The sequence below is a fragment of the Schistocerca gregaria genome, chromosome 5 (genome assembly GCF_023897955.1).
Source record: "Schistocerca gregaria isolate iqSchGreg1 chromosome 5, iqSchGreg1.2, whole genome shotgun sequence".
Classification (NCBI taxonomy): domain Eukaryota; kingdom Metazoa; phylum Arthropoda; class Insecta; order Orthoptera; family Acrididae; genus Schistocerca; species Schistocerca gregaria.
Window position 1 is genome coordinate 543585175 of NC_064924.1, and position 26502 is coordinate 543611676.

Sequence of the window (26502 nt, forward strand, 5' to 3'; positions counted from 1 at the left end):
GGGTGAGTGGTCAGCCTCGGTGCAGGCAGTATCCGGGGCGGTCACAGCAGTGGACCGAGTGGGGGACATGTGGGTCATGCTTGATGGCCCTTGCATCCCTGCATTTGAACCCCCGCAGTGATGCCCCTTGGCAGTAGCCTAGCTGTGTGATGGAAGCCAACACTGCCTGGAGCTGTGAGCGAAGGGTCACCAACTCAGCTCACATCTGTATACAGCAATCACAGTGCCTATCCATTACTGAAGTCGCTCTTGTTTGAAACTCATAAAAATATGTAATAAACAGATGGTGTACTTGCCTTATTAGCAGCAGGAACTCGAGCAGCTCTGTCACTGACGGTCTAACCGACACTGAACTGTTCTAAGCAGAACTAACAAAAGCCTGTATGATATGAGGGTCGATACAGGCGCCGGTAACAACGGTGGTACTGTACGCTACGCTGGTTTTAAAATAAGAGGTTGTTCCTAGTAAGCACTCAAACATGCAAGAAATTACAAAAGTATACTAGTAACAATATAGGTAACTGAAAATAAGTCACTCCTGTTTGAAGCTTGTAAAAATATGTAATAAACAAATGGTGTATTAACCTTATTGCAGCAGGAGCTCGAGCGGCTCTGTCACTGACGGTCTAATTGTGGTAGAAGAAGGGAAGAGGAATGAAAGGGGAAGCCACTGAGTAGAATTTTGCATGCAGCACAATTCAATCATTGCTGATACTTGATTTAAAAATCATGTAATAAGGTTGTATACATGGAAGAGACCCAGATGCAACAGAAGTTTTCAAATAGGTTAACGTAATGAATGTAATTTATTTTATTTATTTATCCATCCGTAGACAATAAATATTTTATGGATGTTGCCCAAAATAACACGTAAATTTATGGGAAATAGTCTGCACAAGGAATAATACATACAAAACTGTACAAAAGAATGTACAAAAGATAGGATACTTGGTCAATCAAGACGCAGTAATACAACTTTTTATACATGTATATGAACAGTATTGTAACTGCATAGTCTGTTTGCCCTAAGGCTATTCTTTTGCCTTCTATAAACAGGAAGCCCTTTATTCAGTACAATAATTCAGTAAAGATTTTACCACACTCAACAAATGTCCATCAGATTTAAAAAATTAACAGAAACTTTAGGGTATGAAAGACAGTGTTTTCAGTTTTGCATTACTATAAACATCATCTGAATTATTTATTGGCCTAAATAGTCATTTACCGAGTAGAAACATTGCTCAAGTTGAAATTCTTCAAATTCTACTTTGAATCTGTTTTCATCTTCTAACTTTCTGATGTTGGCTGGCAGTATGTTGTAGTTTTGTACCCTTGGCTCACATGCCTTTGTGTGTGTGTTCTTTTTGTTCATTGAGTATGGAGTGCTGTGCTATATCGAGTATTGTAGTTATGCGAGTCGGCATTTGTCTGAAAATCTGCAAGGTGTGCCCTACATATAAACCCATTTGTATGTATATAAGTAAGGTATTTTTAGAACTTTAAGTTGTTGAATAAGGGTTTGCATTGTGTCTGCGGATGACTGTGTTATTATTCAGATAGCCCTCTTCTGTAACAGAAAGATTTGCTTTAGACAGCAGGTGGTGGAACCCCAAAATATTATTCCATATATTGCAAGAGACTGAAAATAGCCAAAATATGCCATCCTGGCACCCTCTGCTGTACAAGCATTACAATAATTGTAAGAGCAAAATAAGGTGAGTTAAGTTTCTGCACAAGTTTCATTATATAACCAATTTTGTTGATGCCACTCTGTCTATGGCCTTGTCACCCAGCAACAGATCAAGTTTTATATTTTGACATATTTTCCCAAACTGCATATAATTTATTTTATTAGCATTTAATGTCAAACAGTTTGCATTGAATCAAGTGTGGACATTCTTTATTACTTAATCAGTAGTTGTTTGCAGCATTTGCTTTGGTTCACCTATTGTCACACTAGTGTCATCTGCAAGTAGTATGGCCTTTGCTGCTCCATCTGAGGTGTGAAAGTCATTTATGTAGACAAGGAACAATGAGGGATCTAGAATACTGCCTTGTGGCACTCCTATGTCCACTGTTTTTTGCATCTGATACTAAATTTATTTTGTGGTTGGAGTAATCTGACTTCAGTCCTACAATCTGTGTTCTGTTTTGTAGGTATGATTCAATCCACTTTTTCCACATCCCATGAATACCTAATGCTTCCAGTTTTCGAAATGAATGCCGTGATTGACAGTGTCAAATGCTTTGGAGAGATCTAAATTTGTTCCTATTATGCTGTTGTCTTTTTCCAGATTTTTTATTATTTGTTCATTGTAGCACATTTTCTTCTGTATTTTTACCTGCCTGGAAGCCATGCTGATTTCTGTTTAGTAAGTTCTGGTCATTTAGATATTTGTTGATTCTGCACTTCATTAATTTTTCTATTATTTTGGAAAATGCTGGAATGAGAGATATTGGCCAATAGTTTTCTACCTTATGCTTGTCACCATTTTTGAATAATGGCTTCACATTTGACATTTTCATCTTTTCTGGAAACACTCCTCCACTAAATTATAAGTTGGCAGTGTATGCCAAGGGCCTTGAGATTTGTGCTGCAGTCATTGTTATGATATAAACAGGCACCTCGTATACTCCTGCAGAAATTTTAGGTTTCAAGCTTTTTATTACTTTGAACACTTCGTGTTCATCTGTTGGATCTATCCTCATGCTACAAGCAGCTTTCGGAAAGCCAGTTTTTTAATTTGTAAAATTCGAGCTTAATGAATTTGTGCATTTATGAAGATGTAATTTGCCAGATTTTGTTTTTTAATGTTGGCATTTTCTGTGTGTTTGAGAATGATATCCTGGTCTACACATCTCTTTCCTGTTTGAGTCTTCACAATACCTCATATGGCTTTTGATATGTTGTCAGACTTTCTTATTAAATAGTCTATTTTTGTGATAATCCCAAATCAGTGTTTGTTATGTCTATTTCTGTGGATTGTACATTTGAAAATATATTAACTATAAGACTGTTTTATATGTTATTCTTGTGGGTTCATGTTTGTGTGGAAACAGATTGAAACTACGTAACACATTTAGGAATTGATTTTTTAGTCTACTTTCATTCATAAGATTTATGTTGAAATCCCCACAGACTACTACAGAGGCTCTTTCAGTATAAAGAATGTTAAGCAGTGTTTCTAATTTATTAATGAATATGTCTGTGTCCCCAGTAGGTGGTCTGTGTATTGCTATTACGATCACTTTTCCCTGTATTTGATACAACTGTATAGCTGCTGCTTCAAAATGATTTTCCACACTCAATAATTCAGCTTCACACCTTCTTTTGTACCTGATAATTGATTTAGTAAAGACACATACACTTTCGTTTTTGGCATTTTTTTCTGCAATATTGCAATACTGACTTGCCAACTTATATGAATGAATATTAATGATACTTAGTTCAAAAGTCCTGCACCAATGCTCCATGATGCACATGCAGTCAATATTTTTGCAATTGCACCATTGATCGCTACCTCAAGTTCTAGTGGTTTATTTCTAAGGCACTGAATATTTATACTTAAAATTTGCAGGTGACTAGAGTGAGAACTGTTTACAATTTTATTTACATTTTGTGCTGTCATATTCGGTCGTGTGTCCTGGTGAGATACCAAAAATCCTTGAGAGGGCCAGGTTTCCTGCACCTCTCGCGACGTACCTGTACATTGGGCTGTGGTGAGTTGCTTGTTGCTGCAATTTGTGCTGCTGGTAATGTACTTAATACTGCCATTTCTGTTGTTGTTGTTGGTGATGGTGATGCTGTTTCTGACACTTCAAATGTTGATTCTGCCACTACTGCTGTGTTTTCTTGTGAATATGGAGTCTTCTCATTTTTCTTGTTTTCATCTAAAATAATATTTGGGCAATGAGGAACTGTAGTTCTCATCATTGAAGTTGCTGTCCACTATTCTTTCTGTTAACACTTCATCTTTTTTTACTTGCTTTGCTGGTGCTGGTGATAGTTCTAATGCTTTTACCTTTCTTTGAAGTGTTTACGTTGTGGAGTCTGACGATGGCGATGCAATTATCATTTTGTTCTTGAATTTATTTTGGTGGTTTTTTACTTCTTTGTTCATCAGGTTTGCCAGAGTTTCTTTCCCCAAGCCATTCAGGTGAAGTACATTTTGTGTGTGGAATCTACATCCAGTATTGCTTATATCAGCCCATTTCACATTTTTAAAATGTCTGCAGAATTTTGCAAACTGATTGTTGGCACTTTTTATTTCTGTATTGACACATGACCATCTTACAAGATCATAGCGATGCGGAATATTGACCATTACTACGTTTGTGTGAGTGAGGTTTTTCAGACACTGTTTAAGATCGCGCATTGCACTCACTGTTTCATTTTTGTAGACGTTGTTTGCGCCTCCCAGAAGTACAACAAAGTCTTTATCGTGCAGATTTTTACCTTTACCTCTGCGGCTGCAGTCATTTTTTTAATTTTGCCAAGTGGGGCTATAGCGCACGAATATGTTTTAGTTGTTTCTTTTAGCTTACCCACAAGTCCATGACCATGACTGTCTGAAAGAACAAACAGTTTGTTGTTATTGGAGTTCACAATGTGGGAATCGTTTTGTATTGTCTTACTAAACACTTCGGCACAATTTTTGGTCGGCACATTTACTTTGACCTCATTCACACTTGTTCGCGTCAATAAATTTTTTTCATTGTGCCTTTTTGTGTTCCCCATCATTCATGCAAACTTTATGTTGCATTTTCGCTATTGGCGGTTGAAAGTACTTGAAATGTGTTTTCATGCACAAAGCTTGTATAACTTTCACAGGTTTTCCTATTTGGCACTTTGCTCTTGCTGTTATTGCACTTCACATTTGACCACTTTTCCGTAATGGACGAACGATGTTGCGCAAGTTTTAGCATGTTCAGCTCACTATTTTCATGTTGTATTTTCGAAATATCCATTTTCAAACTACCAATTATGAAATGTAAGCTCGTTATGCATTTATTCAGTTTCGTAATTTCATCCTTACAATTTTCACGTGATTAATGGTAAGACAGAGAGAATTATTTACAGAAAAATGGACAAAGTGGTAGAAGCCAGCCTCAGTAAGGATGAGTTTGGGTCCCAAGAACACAGAAGCCACACTGACCCTATGACTTACTTTTGAAGGAAGACTGAAGAAAAGCAAACATATTTTAATGGTATTTGTGAATTTTAAAGAAAACTTTTGACAGTGTTTATTTGGAATACACTCTTTGAAATTCTGAAGGAAGCAGGGGTAAAATAAAAGGAGCGAAAAGTTTTCTATAACTTACATCAATACCAGATTATAGTTATAAGAGTCAAAGGGCATGAAAGGGAAGCAGTGGTTGAGAAGGGAATGAAACCGCTGTATAGCCTCTGGCCAATGTTATTCAATCTATATACTGAGTAAGCAGTAAAGGAAACAAAGAAGAAATTTGGGAAGTGAATTAAAGTTCAAGAAGTAGAAATCAAACCTTTTAAGGGTTGTTGATGATATTGTAATTGTATCAGAGGCACCAAAGGATTTGGAGGAGCAGTTAAATAGAATGTGTTGCTTCTTGAAACGAGGTTACAAGATGTATATCAACAAAAGTAAAATGGGTGTAATAAAATGCTGTTGAATTAAAACAGAAGATGTTGGTAAAATTAGATTAGTGAATGACACATTGAAAGCAGTTAAGAAGTTTTGCTATATGAGCAGCAAAATAACACAATGGTCAATGTAGAAAGGGTATAAAATGCAGACTGACAATAACAAGAAATGTGTTTCTAAACAAGATAATTTTTTTTAAAATCTAATGTAAATTTAAGTGCTAGGAAATATTTTCTGAAGATTTTTGTATGGATTGTAGTTTTATATGGAAGTAAAACCTGGACAATAATCAGTTCAGAGAAGAAGAGATTAGAAGCTCCTTAAATGTGATGCACAGAAGAATGTTGAATATTAGGTGGTTAGGTAGAATAATAAATGAGGAGGGACTCGTGGCTTAGCTTGACTAAAAGTGGGATTGTTTGATAGGACAAATCCAAGGGCATCAGTGAATTGAGTATTTGGTAACGGAAGGAGAGAGAGAGAGAGAGAGAGAGAGAGAGAGAGAGAGAGAGAGAGAGAGAGAGAGAGTGTAATATGGGGGAGGAGTAAAATTGTTGAGGGAGATAACATTGCAAACCATGACATTCTCGTATGACTCTTTTGACTTGTCCATGTGACAAAATGGCATTTGTGACCAAGGCCATGGAGGTTGCAGCCCAGGCATGATAAGACTGATGGGGCTCCTTCTTGCATTGCTAAAATTCAACCCTAGTGGTCACAACGTGCATATGGCAGTGGTAATAGGAAGACAACAATGAACATAAAGTGTCAAACAACAACAAGGAAGGTTCCTGCAATGGGGCCAACTGCTGCTACATATGATATAAAGTGGGGGAAATCCATGTCAAAAACAGTGCACGACATATCTCCTTACCTGTAACGTAGAAGGCTTGAAAATGCCACCATAGATGATGATCATGTCTCCCAGTCGTTCACCATCTCGTCAAATGGCAGGAATTGAGGAGGAAATGGAGCCAGAGACATTTACTTGAGTGCACCGATGTTTGAATCAGAGACTCCATGCCATAACAAAATGTGAAAAGTAACTGCATAACAAAAAACATGTGAAGAGACGACCCTACTCATCATTAATGTGCTCTAATCCCACAATAGAACACCACACAATGACTGACACAATACACTTTATTAGTCTAGAAAACAACTTATTTAATGCATAAATTAGCCTTGACAATAACAGTGCAGTAACGCATTTGCAGAGGCAAACGTGTGAGTGAGTCAGAGCTGGCGGGGCCCATCTCTAAAAAACCTGTTGGCCAGCCAATAGAGAGTGTGAATGAGAGGCTGCTTGCACATTCACAAGTTGCAGCCTATGACCGTTGTTGAACTTTAAGTTGCATCTGCTGACATGTGGAGCACCTTACGAGTGCGCACCTGGATCCCGAGAGTGGATCTATGTGGGTCACTACATTGGCCATCAAAGAACATGTTGAAAACTTTGGACATTGTGGCTGCAGTATCAGTTGTGTGTGCTGGTCTGGAAATTGTGTGTGCTGGTCTGGCAGATCCTTTTACAGTGTTATATTGGGGACGACAAGTCACTGGGGCCACTGAACTTGTCCAATTTTTCCCTGATTTTGCAATAAACTCATCTCCTTCTTTGGGGTCCCCATCAGAATCTTCACTGGCAATGTCACTTTTTTCTGAATTCTGTACAAGGTTATATTCTGAGTCTGATGCATGTTGTTCTGGAATAAAGTTCTCATCAGGTTTGCTCAATACATCTTCCGAGTCACTGAGCCCACATTTGTCCAGCATCTGAAGAATGTCATCATCTGAGATTTGCTTGCAGGCTGTTTTTTAAAAACTTACAGTATTCACATTATGAAAAAAAAACAAAAAACGTCCATCTAAAATGTAACATTGCATACTAAGTGGTGTCTTACCTGGACCCCAATTATAGTTTTATTTTTTAACTAATGCATCATAGATCTAATTATGTAATATATATCTTAAACAGAAGCAAAGCACATAAAAATCAACAATAAATGTATTCTTACAGTTGCAGCACTATTACACTCTCTGGGGTCACTAGAGGGCTAACAGTGGCGGTGATGCCATTATATTTGGGAGCGTGAGAGAGACAGTAACAAACAGTGACCCTCATCTCTACCCCTTCCCCTTCTCATAATTGAACCCTTCATCTGCCCCTGTTGTTAGCGGTCTCATATGTGTGCTGTGCATCCTTTTTTATGCAAATATCACTTTCAACAGTTTCTACAATGTAATCGTTAAAAATCTGGTAGAATAATGAATGACTCCACAGCAGAAGTTTTTAAGGGGACCTAACTCATGCTTTGTTATGTCAATTTTGTTGTTTAGTTCATATTTCAGTTCACTGTTTGCAATATTGATATTGTTGTTTGTTTCCCTTTTTGACTCTGTAATCAACATTTTTTTTTAAACCCCTCCACATTCGTTCAAATGTTAAATTTCTCCCTGTAGATGGGCTGCTGAAGTTTTGTTCAAACCCTAAGTATTCTCATATTCCACTGTCAAAGAACAGTTGTTCTTTAATCATTCACCACACAGTGCTAACTACATTTATATAATATTTAACAATACTTACCTTTTTGCAGTATGTGCCATTGTTGTCCCAGGTTAATTTGACAGTAATCACTTTGTCCACTTTCCTTTGCATTTGCTTCTATGCCCAAATTTTACCCTTGTTACTTTCTCATCAGTTTCACTCTTTAGATTAAAGCAAAGGTGCTGCAAAATGTTAGAATTCGGTTTTTAATGTCATGATATTAATAGTTACATATATATTCCAGATCCATACACCACTTCTGACGTACTATTCAATCAAAAGTAGAAGTTTCACATTTTGCAAGTAGCATAAAAATTGTTATATGCAGGTAATCTGATTGGAAGAAGCTGATACACACTGCTTGTGAGAGTTAATAGCACTTGGTGGTAACATAGCATTGAAATTGATGTTTTAGTGGAATTTATATATCTTTTTGTCATTTTTCACGAAACTAAGTAACACTAAACTTTCTATCAAAGATAGTCCCAAACTACTGCATTTTAGGTCAATTACATAAAAGAAGTTACGACTGGAAGTTAATGTCTCAGGAAATTTTGCTATAGCATACTATTTTACAAGACATAGACATCAAAGGTTGATTAGATTGCATATTTAGTGTGAAAATGAATGAATTAACATTATACAATGTCCTTTAGAAGTAAATCTGTGTCAGGATTAATGAATTCAATGCTGAAATTATGCCTGCTTGACTCTAAAGTATATATAAAATTTTTATCCAAGTGGCAACAGGGGTGAACAAATGAGCAGTTACTTGCAGCATACTTCTACAACAAGGTTATGAAAAAAATAGATCACTAGTCATCATATTGAGGAGACATTGAGTCACAGACAGGTGCAACAAAGAGTCTGATATACATTTAAACTATCGACCAAAGACCTTCTTTGAAAGTAGAAAACTCTCTCTCTCTCTCTCTCTCTCTCTCTCTCTCTCTCACACACACACACACACACACACACACACACACAAAAGTACAACTAACATGCACATGACCACTGTCTCCAGCTTGGCTGTTGAAACTGGACTGCACACAGCAACTGAACCTTGTGGGAGAACCAACCTGTGGTTGGTGGGGTAAGGAAGATGCTGGGATGCGGAAAGGTGTAGACTGCACATAGCAGCTCTACCCAGTTCCCAACATGTCCGTGCACGCTCATACAAGCAGCACTACACGTTCCCCTCCAGCAGGGGTCCCACTCCCTGCCCCAGTCTACCCATTACCTCTGCGACCCCCAGATTTGTTCTTCCATCAGGTGCAATTGCTGTTTACTGTCCCGCCTTAGTGGCAGACAGCGGTCGTAGTAATGTATCCTTTCATAATACTGCTGTTATTTCATCTTGGATTTCCAATTGTTTGATACTTCCACAGTATATTACTACTGGATACTGTTGATTCTTAGTCCTAGGATCAGTAATTGCAAATGTTGTTTCCCAATCTGTCACTTTACGGTACATTGGTGCAGTTTCATCATGCTCACTGATTGCTGTCTCTATATTGACACTATTGATAAGATCAAGTCTGTCTGTAGCTACAAAGTCTAAAATATTTGTGTTTGTTGTCACACCAGCTGCTCGAGACAGTTTTCAGAAAATGTGTCCAGTACTACACCACAAAACTTATGTCCATACCACTTGCAGTGAATCCATTGACATTCAGCCCATACTCTGTAGTTTAAAGTGTCCCCTAATTATTATTGGATAATCCCATACCTTAACTGAACAATGAAACACTGTGTATACTTTCCTATATTATATTTCCCACACCTACCACAGTAGTATAAGTTTATATGCCAACGAGTTCCGTAGATGATGAAGAGATTGAAGAAATGTATGATGAGATAAAGAAATTATTCAGACAGTGAAGGGAGACGAAAATTTGATAGTTGTGGGGGACTGGAAGTTGATAGTAAGAAAAGGAAGAGAAGGAAAAGTAGTAGGTGAATATGGAGGTGGATAAGGAATGAAAGAGGATGCCACCTGGTAGAATTTTGCACAGAGCATAACTTAATCATAGCTAACACCTGGTTTACGAATCATGAAAGAAGGTTGTATATGTGGAAGAGGCCTGAAGACAATGGAAGGTTTCAGATAGATTATTTAGTAGTGAGAAAGAGATTTAGGAACCAGGTATTAAATTGTAAGACATTTCCAGGGGCAGATGTGGACTCTGACCACAATTTATGGGTTATGAATTGTAGGTTAAAACAGAAGAAACTGCATAAAGGTGGGAATTTAAAGAGGTGGGACCTGTATAAACTGAAAGAACCAGAGGTTGTAGAGAGTTTCAGAGAGTGCATTAGGGAATCATTGACAAGAACAGGGGAAAGAAATACAGTAGAAGAAGAATGGGTAGCTTTGAGAGACGAAATAGTGAAGGCAGGAGAGGATCAAGTAGTAAAAAGACACGGGGTAGTATAAATCCTTGAGTAACACAAGATATATTGAATTTAATTGACAACAGGAGAAAATATAAAATGCAGTAAATGAAGCAGGCAAAAAGGAATACAAATGTCTCAAAAATGAGATCAACAGGAAGTGCAAAATGGCTAAGCAGGGATGGCTAGAGGACAAATGTAAGGATGTAGAAGCATATATCACTAGGGGTAAGATAGATACTGCCCAAAGGAAAATTAAGAGACCTTTGCAGAAAATAGGAACATTTGTATGAATATCAAGAGCTCAGACAGAAAACCTGTTCTAAGCAAAGAACGGAAAGCAGAAAGGTGGAAGGTGTATATAGAGGGTCTATACAAGGACGATGTACCTGAGGGCAGTAATATAGAAATGGAAGAAGACGTAGATGAAGATGAAATGGGAGATATGATACTGCATGAAGAGTTTGACAGAGCATTGAAAACCCTAAGTTAAAACTAGGCTCCAGGAGTAGACAACATTCCATGAGAACTTCTGATAGTCTTGGGGGATAGAGCCCAGGCAAAACTTTACAATCTGGTGAGCAAGATGTAGGAGACAGGTGAAATACCCTCAGACTTCAAGGAGAATATAATAAATCCAATCCCAAAGAAAGGAGGTGTTGATAGGTGTGAAAATCACTGAACTGTCAGTTTAATAAGTCATGGCTGCAAAATACCAACATGAATTCTTTACAGATGAATGGAAAAACCTGTTAGAAGCTGACCTCAGGAAGATCAGTTTGGATTCCATAGAAGGAACGCATGAGGCAATACTGACACTACGGTTGGCTTAGAAGATAGATTAAGGGAAGGCAAACCTATGTTTCTAGCATTTGTATACTTAGAGGAAGCTTTCGATAATGTTGACTGGAATACTCTCTTTCAAATTCAAATGCAAGGGGTCAAAAACAGGGAGCGAAAGGCTATTTACAATTTGTACAGAAACCAGATGGCAGTTATGAGAGTCGAAGGGTATGAAAGGGTAGCAGTGGTTGGGAAGGGAGTGAGACAGGGTTGTAGCCTGTCCCCGATGTTATTCAATCTGTATATCGAGCAAGCAGTAAAGAAAACAAAAGAAAAAATTGTAGACAGAATTAAAATACGTGGAGAAGAAATAAAAAGTGTGAGGTTTGCTGATGACATTGTAATTCTGTCGGAGACAGCGAAGGAGCTGGAAGAGCAGTTGAATGGAATGGACAGTGTCTTGAAAGGAATACAAGATGAGCACCAACAAAAGAAAAACAAGGATAATGGAATGAGTCAAATTAAATCAGGTGATACTGATGGAATTAAATTAGGAAATGAGGCACTTAAAGTAGTAGATGAGTTTTACTATCGGGAGCAAAATTACTGATGATGGTTGAAGTAGAGAGGACATAAAATGTAGACTAGTAATGGCAAGGAAAGCGTTTCTGAAGAAGAGAAATTTGTTAACATCGAGTATAGATTTAAGTGTCAGGAAGTCTTTTCGGAAAGTATGTGTATGGACTGTAGGGATGTATGGAAGTGGAGCATGGATGATAAATAGTTTAGACAAGAAGAGAATTGATGCTTTTGAAATGTGATGCTACAGAAGAATGCTTAAGATTAGATGGGTAGATTACGTAACTAATGAGGAGGTACTGAATAGAATTGGTGATAAGAGGAATTTGTGGCACAGCTTGACGAGAAGAAGACATCTACAATTTAGTATTGGAGGGCAGCGTGGAGGGTAAAAATCATAGAGGAAGACCAAGAGATGACTACAATAAGCAGATTCAGAAGGATATAGATTGCAGTAGTTACTTGGAGATGAAGAAGCTTGTGCAGAATAGAGTAGCATGGAGAGCTGCAGCAAACCAGTCTGTGGACTGAAGACCAGAACAACAACAATGAATGTTTGGGCAATATGGTTATATAGAAAGGACGAGTCTCTATGCTTACCTTACAATGTGAAACACCATTAAATATTAACAGCTGTGTTGTGCAGTACAAAATGTAAAATGAAACATACTGTAAGCTTTATTCATTCATTTCAGAAAGCACTATAAAAATAAAAAGGAAGAAGAAAGCACTGAAATGTGATCTAAACCAGAACAAATAAAGTTTTGTAATTATTGAGCTGCCAGGCTGAAGAACCTTATTAGTTATTTTATTTTGTAAGTACTCTTCTGTTGCCCGACTTGTTTGATGCAAATAAAACTAGTGAAGAAGAACTTAACATTGTCAACGTCATGTCATGTCCATTAAGGGCAAGCAATAAACACAGTGAGCTAACAAAGCTGTGGGGGAGAAGGATCACACATCTCTGTTTCATCAGCAGGTTACAATATTAATTTACAATTAAATCCTTACTTTTGTACTAAAGCTGATTTTTTTAAAAATGTACATATGTATGAGCAGCATATTAACAGTCAGTAGCATTTTTGATTTTTACATATATTGAATAATTTGTAATTGATTTTATTTTTTTCTCAGGTTCGTATGGACTATGGCGGAGGAGACATCACTCAGGCATTTTTATGGCTTCTACAGAAATGTGCTTTTCCATACAGAACATGCAATCCAGACAGTAAACTTGATGCTATGCTTCTTCGTCAGCTGAAGGAAAATTTTTGTCATGTGAATTTGGTAGGACTGTTTTTATTTTTTCTTGCATTATATCAGCTAAGACCTGGGTGGAACTTTTTACTGTATGTTGGAAACACTGTCTGCTGATTTCACGCCACTGAACACATTATCTCTGATTCCACGCCTACAGAACGCATTATCTTATTTGATGCTTGGAGGGTACTGTAAATAACAAGAGGTACAAAGATGAGATACTACAACCTCAGTGTCAGCTTTTTGGAGATGCAGTTTGTGCAGAATTCTTTTTCATGGACTATAATACTTGTTCAACCTGAGCCGCAAATTTCCCACTCGTGAAGATATCCGCCTCATGGGTTAGTCTATGTGGACTTCATATCAGACTGCTAAAACAACATCTGACATGAACTGGGGAGACAAACTACAGCTGCCATAGCCTCATTAATTCTTTCATACAACTTTTTCAAAAATGAGGTTTATTGCAGATAGAACTCCAGAACTACATTGCAGAGAGCATATCAATGCCTAGCATATGTAGCCACTATTAATTGTTTGATTGTTGTGGAAGATATATACTAGAACTGTTATTTTTCTCTCTGTAATATTTATCTTCAGCTAAAGAATTTTTCAAATTGCGTTTTTAGATGGTCATTTGTGCTGGATCTCTTGTGATTAATTTCTACTGATTCTTACAAACCTGTTACATCCTAGAGAGTGGCTAGTGATCCTTGAATCCTTGAAACCCGAGAATTAGCCATGAATGTTACATAACATTGAAAAACTGGGAAATTCAAATGATGTCCTCGAATTTAAAACATTCTACTCTATTGTTACTGTTATATAATAAGTAATAATGTCAATATTTTCTTTTCCTATTAACGTTTAGCTTGCGGCTGACATACTGTTACGGCACTTGTGGGAGAAGGGAATGTACAGGTGGACATTATATTATGGCAAGCCAGCTTCTGTAACAGCGAAAACAATCAGTTATTGACAAAATTATTTAATTGGATGGATAAAAAGTCTACTCACTAAGCTGTGGCAGAACACACACATAAAAGACTGTTGTAATTGGCAAGCTTTCGGAGCCAATGTCTCCGTCTTCATCCTCTGTTTTCTTTGTTTCATGCTGTCACCCAAATACAACTTTTTCATTATGGTCTAGACCTTGCACTTTTGTTTGTAGTACCATGTGATCCACCCTGTCAGAAGCTGCAGAGGGGGGGGATCAGTGGCTACAAAATCAAATTATCCTCTCCTGTAATCACTTCTGAAAACCAGCTAGCTGTGTCTCTTTTCAAAACTCTGTTCTGAATCCAGGCTGCCTCTTACACTGTGACCCACCTTCTTGCAAACATTCCTTTATATATTTATCAACAATCTCTTCAAATATTTTACAATATAGTTAAGATTAATTGGTCCTTAGTTTTTTATATTGTCTCTTGCTCCTTTTCCTTTTACATAGATATAACTGCCACTTCTTTCCAACCATCTGGGAGCTCGAATAGGAATCTTTGATAAATGGCACAGTGCCTCTCCCCATGATATTTAGAATTTCTCCACTTAGTGTGTCCACCGGTGTGCCTTCCTGTTATTTATTACATTGGTGGCAATACACATTATGACCACCTACCTAATAGCCAGTATATCAACATTTGGCACAGATGACAACTGCGTCACATAATAGCGTGGAAGCAGTGAGGCCTTGGCAGGTTGCTGGAGGGTATTGGTACCACATCTACACTAGAGATGGGGGATCTGCTCCTGAACTGATTCATAGAGTTGAATCTTTCAAAGGAGTAAACAATCAGTGATTCAGAAAAAAAGAATGGTAGCTCCAAATGTTTCCCACAGTAGAGAGAGAGAGAGAGAGAGAGAGAGAGAGAGAGAGAGAGAGAGAGAGAGAGAGAGTCGCACCAGATCAGCAGGCCTCTGCTGGTCAGAGCACACTGCACGCCACTCAACACAGCCAGTGCCAGCCTCTGCCCTGCTTCTGCCTTGGCCGCCTCCATTGTGCAGTGCCCCATTGGATTTTGTGTTTCACATATGTCATGCCGTCTCTGTGCTTCCTCTGCCGCGTGCAGTGTCTGGCGCACCTTAACTTAGCATCACACTCCGTCGGGGATCATTTCAGTTGCACGTCCTGCCCTCTGGGCAGTTGATGCGAACAACAGGACAGAGAGCCTCCTAGCGGAGAACATAAGAACTACTTGCAACAACCTGCTCGCAAGAGAATGGACGATTTGTCTCAGAGCGGGTGACTGGTGTCTGTTCACTGCTCCCCCCACCCTCAGAACTCGCCCGCTCAACGTTCACCCCACCATTCTCGACTCTAGCCAGAGCATTGAGCAAAGCAAATCAGGTGTCACTCTGGTCTCTGCGGCCTTAGCTCACGCAGTAATACAGCTCGCGGCTCGACCTGCTTGACTCAGTGCCTCTGCATCAGAGTTCGTCTCTACTGGATATTGTTCTTCATAGTAATACTCGTATGTATATTACATATTTATGTTATGTATGCATCATTTGTTTTTATTTTATTTTTATTTGTTTAAACTGATCAGATTAGGTTCCTGACGACTCCTCTTACTATAGGATTTTTTATTATGGATATTCGAATTTACGCTTTAATTACGAACAAATCGATAAACGTATCGCAAAGTCTTACAGTCAAATTTATATATTTTTTTCTTATTGTAGTACGGATTTTGCGATTTTAGGCGTCTTCGGAAGTAAATGTTCACTTTCAAAATATATGGCTTGCGATGTATTTGTACGAGGTTAATGAAATTTTAATACATTATAGCCAAATATATTGTTAATGTAAATCTCAAGTTACAACATTTTCCAATCACCCAAAAAGCCACGATAGTGCAAAATAAATCAATAATAAAAAACTTTGTCATATCATGGAAATTTCAATAAACAATACAAAATTCTTACTCATTATCTGTGTTACTTCAAAATAGGATCAAACAAGATCAAAGTACAGGTATAGTACTGGAATAAACCAAGTTTAAAGGACAATGTGCCTTCCATTTATTTTCTACTGTGAATGAGTGGTGAGTCATGAAACAGAGCTAGTTCATTTCAGGGAGTGAACAGTTCTGATCTGATCTCTGAAAAGAACAATTTTGCCCATCTCTAATCTACACACACAATTCACCAAATTCCCATAAATTTCAGAGGGGCAGGGAGTGCGGTGGTTGGAGACAATGAGCTGTGACTCCTGTTCAATCACATCCGAGATGTGTTCAATCAAGTTCAGTGCATCGATTGGCACTTGCCACAGTGTTCCTCGGACCACTCCATCATAATTCTGGCCTTGTGACATGGCACATTATTGTGTTGAAAAATTCCACTACCGTCGGAAAAAATGATCATCATGAGTGGGTGTACATGGTCTGCAACCAGTGTACGAGACTCCTTGGCTGTCGTGGTGCCTTGCATGAGCTCCACAGAACCCAGAGCATAATGTAGTCGCTGTCAGCTTGTCTCCATCCTGCAGTACAGGTGTCAAGAAGCTGTTACCCTGTAAGGCAATGGATTCGCATCCTCCCATCAGCATGATTAAAAAGGTATCGGGATTCACCAGAGCATGTGGTCTACCAGTGTGCCAATGTCCAGTTCCAATGATCACTTGCTCATTTCAGTCATAGTTGTTGATGTCGTTGTATGAACACTGACACATGCACGGGTCGTCAGCTGCGGAGGCTCATTGTTAGGAGTGTTCGGTGCACTGTCTCCAGGCATACTTGTAGTCTGCATAGCATTAAAAGTTGATACTAGTTCCACCACAGTTTGCTGCCTGCCCTGTTTTACCATTTTACCAGTCTGCCCAACTTACAATGTCTGACACGTGTAATGAGGAATGGTTGCCCAACCCCATGATGTCTGGAAGTGGTTTCTCCTTGGTGTCATCACTTGTTGATGACACTTACCACAGCACTACTCGAACACCCAACAAGTTGTGCAGTTTTCAAAATGCTTGAGCCCTTGGTTTAAACTCAGATAGATAGCGCACCTTCCCCATTGTACACAGACAGCATGCTCACTGATACTACATGCACCATGTGTGTGTCTGACTAGTGGGTAATGCTGATATCATGTGTATGGGTTTACATTGAGAGTAGGTCAGTAGTCATGGTGTTCTGGTCGATAAATGTATGTTTCCCTGTTATTAAATGTGGACTCTTTGATGTCTGGCTGCACCACAGTTGCATGTCAGATGGGCAAAGTGGTTGCATTGTTATTTTTTTTATGTGGTCCTTTGTATTTTAATTAGACTGGGTGTCTATGACCCGGGACAACCGGGAGATCCGGGAAAAACCCAGGAATTTTTTCATCCGGGAGGAAACTGGGAAAAACACGGGAATCTTTTTGTGTTCCGGGAATTTTTCATTGATTTAGTTTTCAGTTAAATTTTTGTGATTTTGACTGGTAAGAACCAATATCTAACAAAAAAATTTACTGTATCCCGCTTCTGCAGAATAATACTGCAGCATCAAAACATGAATGAGAGAAAAAAACTGAAATAAAATTTAAGTCGCAAAGAAAATGCGACATATACAACAACAAAACACAGTGCTCATACAAGCGTCTGCCAGCAGCAAAGTGTGTCAAAGGCTTTAGGAAGACTGTGCAGTGCTTCTTAACAATTGCCTCCAATGAGCGTGAAGTGACAGTTTTTTACATTAGATTTGTTTTAATGCAAGATCTTTTAATGTTTCACACGTACAAACATGCGGGCTTCCTGTGTCATCGTAGCTGCGCAGGTGCAGTGACGCCTGTTATCTGGCGCTCTCTGGCAACTGCTGAAATGTACCTTTCTAATAGGTCACGGAAAAATATTGCAAATATTGCTTTGAAAAGCGTTACTTTCAAAGTAAATTTCCTTTTATTACGATAACCTATGTGAGAGAGTGTACGATGAATTTCTTAAATCACAGAGCATTTGACTCTCATTTAAAAATCAACTCTTTGGGGACGACCATATGAAGAATTTCGAGCCCAGAAGATCAGACATTTACGTCGTTATTAAAAAATTTTACTGGCCATTTATGTGATGTATGATGCCCAAAAAAGATCAACAATATATGTGGAAGCTTAGCTTCTCTTGCAGCTTATTAGTCTTGGAGACCAATATTATATGTGATAGCTTTTCTTTTCTTGTTGCAACAATTGTACATTAATTTAAGCTATTAATTTTTCTTATTTGTGTGTTCACGCTACTTAAGAGTGATCTTGCTGTAGGCACACAGCTCAGGTAACATGAGCTGTGACTGGCTTACAAAAGCGCGTTGCAATCTCGATTTTAATGCTTCGGAAAGTAACATGCGGTGTTTGGTGGAATTTGAATTTATACCTTCGTAACACGGAAATATGCAGTGTATATGTTGCTGCACATCAAAGATCTTTCCAAAACGTGTTTTTTCCCCTGAGTTTCATCTTCTGAAATGCTGGGAAATTCTATGCCGGTGTATAAAACCATAAACCATAAAAGGATTGATAAGTGCCAAGAAAAAGTATACTGTCACTTAACACGGAAAAAGTGTATTTTCACCCGGGAGAAAGTGTATTTTCAACTGGGAAATCCGGGAATTATTTTTCCTTGTCCATGTAGACATCCTGTTAGAAAATCCCGAATGGGCACACGCGTGCACACGCACGCACGCACACACACACACACACACACACACACACACACACACGCACGCACGCACACACACACACACACACACACACACACACACACACTTCTAGTGACTATGGATTAAGATCTACATGCTTTTTATTGCATCTGAATTCTGGAGTAACAGCAAAAACTGTTGCTTTGGAGATAGGGGTAGGAAAAAGTACTGTTGGAGACTGGAAGAAAAATCAAGCAGAAATTGAAAAGTGGTGTGCTTCTCAGGCTAGTGGAAGTGGGTTAAAAGTAAGTAAAACAATCTACATCTACCTACATCTACATGACTACTCTGCAATTCACATTTAAGTGCTTGGCAGAAGGTTCATCGAACCACAATCATACTATCACTCTACCATTCCACTCCCTAACAGCGCGCGGGAAAAACGAACACCTAAACCATCCTGTTTGAGCTCTGATTTCTCGTACTTTATTTTGATGATCATTCCTACCTATGTAGGTTGGGCTCAACAAAATATTTTCACATTCGGAAGAGAAAGTTTCTGACTGAAATTTCATAAAAAGATCTCGCCGCGACGAAAAACGTCTTTGCTATAATGACTTCCATCCCAATTCGCGTATCATATCTGCCACACACTCTCCCCTATTACGTGATAATACAAAACGAGCTGCCATTTTTTGCACCCTCTCGATGTCCTCCGTCAATCCCACCTGGTAAGGATCCCACACCGCGCAGCAATATTCTAACAGAGGATGAACGAGTGTAGTGTAAGCCGTCTCTTTAGTGGACTTGTTGCGTCTTCTAAGTGTCCTGCCAATGAAATGCAACCTTTGGCTCGTCTTACCCACAATATTATCTATGTGGTCTTTCCAACTGAAGTTGTTCGTAATTTTAACACCCAGGTACTTAGTTGAATTGACAGCCTTGAGAATTGTACTATTTATCGAGTAATCGAATTCCAACGGATTTCTTTTGGAACTCATGTGGATCACCTCACACTTTTCGTTATTTAGTGTCAACTGCCACCTGCCACACCATACAGCAATCTTTTCTAAATCGCTTTGCAACTGATACTGGTCTTTGGATGAACTTACTAGATGGTAAATTACAGCATCATCTGCGAACAACCTAAGAGAACTGCTCAGATTGTCACCCAGGTCATTTATATAGATCAGGAACATCAGAGGTCCCAGGGCGCTTCCCTGGGGAACACCTGATATCACTTCAGTTTTACTCGATGATTTGCCGTCTATTAGTACGAACTGCGACCTTCCCAACAGGAAATCATGAATCCAGTCGCACAACTGAGACGATACCCCATAGGCCCGCAGCTTGATTAGAAGTCGCTTGTGAGGAACGGTGTCAAAAGCTTTCCGTAAATCTAGAAATACAGAATCAACTTGAGATCCCCTGTCGATAGCGGCCATTACTTCATGCGAATAAAGAGCTAGCTGCGTTGCACAAGAGCGATGTTTTCTGAAACCATGCTGATTACGTATCAATAGATTGTTTCCTTTGAGGTGATTCATAATGTTTGAATACAGTATATGCTCCAAAACCCTACTGCAAACTGACGTCAATGATATAGGACTGTAGTTAGATGGATTACTCCTACTACCCTTCTTAAACACTGGTGCGACCTGCGCAATTTTCCAATCTGTAGGTACAGATCTATCGGTGAGCGAGCGGTTGTATATGAGTGCTAAGTAGGGAGCTATTGTATCAGCGTAATCTGAAAGGAACCTAATCGGTATACAATCTGGACCTGAAGACTTGCCCGTATCAAGCGATTTGAGTTGCTTCGCAACCCCTAAGGTATCTACTTCTAAGAAACTCATGCTAGCAGCTGTTCGTGTTTCAAATTCTGGAATATTCCATTCGTCTTCCTTGGTGAAGGAATTTCGGAAAACTGCATTCAGTAACTCCGCTTCAGCGGCACAGTCGTCGGTAACAGCACCATTGACACTGCGCATCTTGCCGCTTGTGTACTTTACATACGACCTGTAAATTTTAGCCAATCTTTGGGATTTCGCGTTCTTCTGAACTTCGCATGCTTTTTCCGTTGCCTCTGCAACAGCGTTCGGATCTGTTTTGTGTACCACGGGGGACCGTTCCATCTCTTACCAATTTATGAGGTATGAATCTCTCAATTGCTGTTGCTACTATATCTTTGAATTTGAGCCACATCTCGTCTATATTTGCATAGTCAGTTCGGAAGGAATGGAGATTGTCTCTTAGGAATGCTTCTAGTGACACTTTAACCGCTTTTTTAAATAAAATTATTTTGCGTTTGTTTCTGGTGGATTTGGAAGAAACGGTACTGAGCCTAGCTACAATGAATGGTGAAAGATAAGCGTAGAGAAGTTGAGGAAGCTTTATATCTGTGGCATAAACATTTAAGAGGAAAGGTTTACTGTTACTGGGTCGATACTGCAGGAAAAAGCATTACAAACTTCAGTGCCAAAAAGGAGGAGAAGATTCAGAATTTACTGCTAGTGATGAATAGTTGAATCGGTGAAAAAAATCGTTTGATATTCACAAGATTACCATTCATCTTACCATTTATCTTCCGACAAACAGGTTGTGCCATTATTTAAAGACTATGTTTTGAAGTTAATTGAATAACAAGGGAATTTCTGGTGAAGAGTTATACAATTGCAATGAGAATGGTGTACATTACAAGATGCTCCCTTTGAAAAGGCTTGCTTCAGAAAAGAAAGCTGCAGTGCACGGGTACAAGAAAAGTAAGGGACAATTTACCATGTTGGCTGGAAGAAATGGAACTGGTAATCACAAGCTTAGGCTTACATAAATAGGGAAATCATGGAAACTTAAAGCTTTCAAAAATGTGCAGAATGAGGAATATGCCCTTACCTTACAGTCCTCAAAAGAAAACATAGGTGAATCCAGATAATCTTTAAAACCTGGTTCCAAAATTAATTGATACCAGCTATAGAGAAATATTTGAAAGGTGATAATATACCAAGGAAAGCTCTACTGCTTCTTGATAATGCAGTGATGAACTCACAGATTGAGATTCGAAGCATTATTTTTCCACCAAATGTGACTGCTCTTTGTCAGCCGAAGGATCAGAGCATTCTCGAAATGCTAAAGAAGTAGTATTTTTTCAATTTGTTGATATCAGCATTTGATAATAATGAAGACTGTGTAACCATTCTAAAAATATCTGACTTGCTAGATGTCATAAGTTGGTTGGCTGAAGTATGGGAAGAGATTCCAAACATATCACTTGTAAAGTCTTGGAAAATTATTTTAGATCATGGAGAACATTTTAACTTTTCTGGTACTGTGCACCGCACAATTTGAATCTGCGCCAGACAGCATGGAGGTCGAAGACACCTAGAGATCTGTGCACCATAGCGCCGTAAGCTACGGCGGCGCGTGCCTCCTGGCCCACGTATAGTGTGAGGGCGCCACAGTGGAATACGTGGTCCTAGCAGCCAATAGCAGCGCCTCTGATCATGTATTTAAGCGCCTGCCTCTTGCTCAGCCAGTCAAATCTTGTGTGCGTCTCTGGACTTATCGCCTTGTCTTAGACAGCGTCTTTACTTTCTTGTTTTGTGTACAAGTGGATGTGGTTTTCTTGTGGTTCTGTTGTTTTGATCTTGTTGTTGTTTGTTTGGTCCTTCATTGGTTGTGTCCGCCCTCTCCAGTTTTTGTTGTCATTCGCGGGCCGCTCCGTGAGTCCCACCGTGCTTTCTGTCATGTCAACCTCGCGACCATTTCGGTTGCAGTTACAACAACTTTGAATCCATGTGTGAAACCAAAGTCAAAGATGGAAATGACAATATTGTCTCATTTCCCAAAATTGTACCGGGCTGTAAAGATGTCAATGTGGAGGGCATTGCAGAATGGATGGCAAATGATGATGTTGATGAACTAACTGACAACGATGTTATGGAAATGGTGATGCTTGGTGAAGTAACACATTGGGAGAAGGCAAACTAAAATGAGAGGATAAGTATTATCCTACATTCAGAAGGGTTCAGAATGCTTGAGACAGTGCTGCAGTAAGAGGAAGTAGTGCCAACTGATATCATTTGTCTGCAGAAGTGGAGGGATACTGCAGAAGGGAGGAGAGCTAAAGGATGTAAACAGTCGTCTATCAAAGACTTTTTTAGCACCTCAGCCCTGTAAGTTTCATCCTTTTTATTATGCGTAGTTTTCACATGTGTGTAAATCATACATTTATACTTTACAATGCAGATTGTTTTATGTTTCCTGCTGTAATTTTTGAAGGGTGTAGTATGTACATTTACATAACAAACACTTATAACTAGCATGTTTCAGTAAGAAATCAGAAAATGTTAGTGAAATTTAGTTTTGGTCTAAAAAAGAGGTGTTTTGAATGATACAGTTGGGGTTGGAAGAGAGAATTAACAGAACTTCGATCTATCCAGCGTTTTGTTATCTGCTTGATGTTCCAACATATTAGGCTAGACATTGGGAGTCTACTGTACTTGTGACTGAATAACTGCAAAAACATTTTTTGGGTACTCTTCAGCAGCAATTAAATCCTGCCCATCGCAGAGAAAAACCCGCGTGGGATTAGCCAAGCGGTCTAAGGCGCTGCACTCATGGACTGTGTGGCTAGTCCCGGCGGAGGTTCGAGTCCTCCCTCGGGCATGGGTGTGTGTGTGTTTGTCCGTAGGATAATTTAGGTAAAGTATTGTGTAAGCTTAGGGACTGATGACCTTAGCAGTGAAGACCCATAAGATTTCACACACTACTATGTTAGTTATCAGTAGCCGCTGTTCCGTTTTCTATATCGGGATTACTAACTGGATTCTTCTTCGGCTACAGATGCTTCTGAAACTTTTCATGTTGGGAACTTTCTCTTACTGCTTAAATTTACAGTTATCTCTCCTATTGTTTCTTACTGTTTTAAGTTATATCTATTGCTGTCCTCCAACCTATTGTGCTTCTTTTCCTTCACATTCACTTCTTTATTTTTCTTTTTCTTTTTTTTACCAAAGTTTGGGTTTACTTATGCTATCCCACATATATGTTACCTTACCTTTATGTTACCTTCTCTTTCTTTTGGTTGCTTCTCCAAAGTTTGTTGGTTCTTTCCTTTTATTTTGCATTATATTATTCTTTTCTCATTTGTGTTATCATTTCTGTCTGTTATTTACTCATCTCCAACTTGTAGAGCGATTTCTCTGCCACTTCATACGTCTCAGGTTTGAAAATCTCATTTGTACTAGCATTATTTATGTTCATCTTGTCCTGTTCTGTGTAGTCTCTTATTGAATAGTGCCTTGGATCACTTACATTTTACCCTGAACTGTCCAATTTCCTCTGGCTCTTGTAGGTAAACATATGAGCTTGCTTCAGCCTGGCATGCAGATTTTTTTTCCATTTATTTATTTGATCACTTTCTCATTTTGGAGATACTTGAAGTGAATTAATATTTCGTGAAGTATTCTTTCTGGTGAAAGGAGTTCTTAGTTACATATAAAATTCAGTGCAACAATAGCACAACTGCTCCTTATCATAGAATTTAATGAGAAAATAAATTCTATGTGACTCAGCAGTGATATGAAATAGAAACAGGTGAGCAAATAGAAGTATGTACTTGGAAGTTGCTTATTAGTCAGTTACTGGAAATTTAATTTTGTCCATTAATTACCCTCATTTTTCTAAATATGAGAAGATACCAAGTGACTCGTAAAAAACTAATAGATTTAGTGGAAAGGGGGGTGGGAAGTATTATGTCCATTTCTGCTTTTTGCGCATGGTCAGTTCTGGGTCGCCAGTTTCATGTATAAGCACATACACTGCTATTTAACTTGCAGCAGCACTTTATTGAAAGCTGTTTTTGTCTTTTTTACATGCAGTTGGTTCAAATTTCTTACAAGACACTTTTGCAGGATATTTGTGGTTCACAAGAAAAGTCATTTGTTCTGAAGCAGCCAAACCGACCAACAAGAAAATACACATTGCAGGTAAGATGCCTATGACCAAAAATTAACTGTTTTGATTGATAAAGTGACAGACATATTTTATTTCATAAGTGTGTAAAATGTTGAGACCTTGCTTCTATGGCAGTGATAAAGTGACTCTCCATACTACTGAAAGCAGTTTTTAAATGTACATTCTTAAACAAAGACCAGTATTTCAAGCTCTTTAGCTCAGCAGTTATTATTCCACTGGAAAAAAAAAGTTAGAGATAGGCAGAGTTCAGAAGGGAGTGCTGGCACAGGGAGTAATAAATACCCTACTGGCCACTAAAATTGCTACACCACGAAGATGACGTGCTACAGACCCGAAATTTAACCCACAGGAATAAGATGCTGTGATATGCAAATGATTACCTTTGCAGAGCATTCACACAAGGTTGGCGCCGGTGGCGACACCTACAACATGCTGACGTGAGGAAAGTTTCCAACCAATTTCTCATACACAAACAGCAGTTGACTGGCGTTGCCTGTTGAAATGTTGTTGTGGTGCCTCGTGTAAGGAGGAGAAATGAGTACCATCACGTTTCCAACTTTGATAAAGGTTGGATTGTAGCCTATTGCGATCGCGGTTTATCGTATCGTGACATTGCTGCTTGCGTTGGTCGAGCTCCAATGACTGTTAGCAGAATATGGAATCGGTGGGTTCAGGAGGGTAATACGGAACGCCGTGCAGCATCCCAATGGTCTCGTATCACTAGCAGTCGAGATGACAGGCATCTTGTCCGCAGGCCTGTAACGTATCGTGCAGCCATGTCTCGATCCCCAAGTCAACAGATGGGGACGTTTGCAAGACAACAACCATCTGCACGAACAGTTCGACGATGTTTGCAGCAGCATGGACTATCAGCTCGGAGACCGTGGCTGCGGTTACCCTTGACGCTGCATCACAGGCAGGAGCATCTGCGATGGTGTACTCAACGACGAACCTGGGTGCACGAATAGCAAAACGTCATTTTTTCGGATGAATCCAGGTTCTGTTTACAGCATCATGATGGTCACATCCGTGTTTGGCGACATCGTGGTGAACGCACATTGGAACCATGTATTCGTCATCGCCATACTGGCGTATCACCTGGTGTGATGGTATGGGTTGCCATTGGTTATACGTCTGGGTCACCTCTGGTTCGCATTGACGGCACTGTGAACAGTGGACGTTACATTTCAGATGTGTTACGACCCGTGGCTCTACCCTTCATTCGATCCCTGCGAAACCCTACATTTCAGCAGGATAATGTATGACCGCATGTTGCAGGTCCTGTACGGGCCTTTCTGGATACAGAAAATGTTCGACTGCTGCCCTGGCCAGCACATTCTCCAGATCTCTCACCAATTGAAAGCGTCTGGTCAATTGTGGCCGAGTAACTAGCTCGACACAATATGCCAGTCACTACTCTTGATGACCTGTGGTATCATGTTGAAGCTGCATGGGCAGCTGTACCTGTACACGCCATCCAAGCTCCGTTTGATTCAATGCCTAGGCATATCAAGACTGTTATTATGGCCAGAGGTGGTTGTTTCTCATGATCTATGCACCCAAATCGCGTGAAAATGTAATCACATGTCAGTTCTAGTATAATATATTTGTCCAATGAATACCTGTTTATCATCTGCATTTCTTCTTGGTGTAGCAATTTTAATGGCCAGTAGTGTATTTTAATTGATCCATGATGCTGGAATGTAGCTATGAAGAATAAATTATT

At 39.2% G+C, this 26502-nt stretch overlaps 1 protein-coding gene across 1 annotated transcript in view; it reads left to right on the plus strand.

Moving 5' to 3' along the window:
- Window positions 1-26502, plus strand: part of LOC126272072 (actin-related protein 8) — a 169406-nt gene that overhangs the window by 84364 nt on the left and 58540 nt on the right. Inside the window, exons 7-8 of the mRNA XM_049974618.1 lie at window positions 13063-13215; window positions 24713-24787. Coding sequence (XP_049830575.1) covers window positions 13063-13215; window positions 24713-24787 — 228 coding nt within the window. The remainder of the gene's footprint in view (window positions 1-13062; window positions 13216-24712; window positions 24788-26502) is intronic.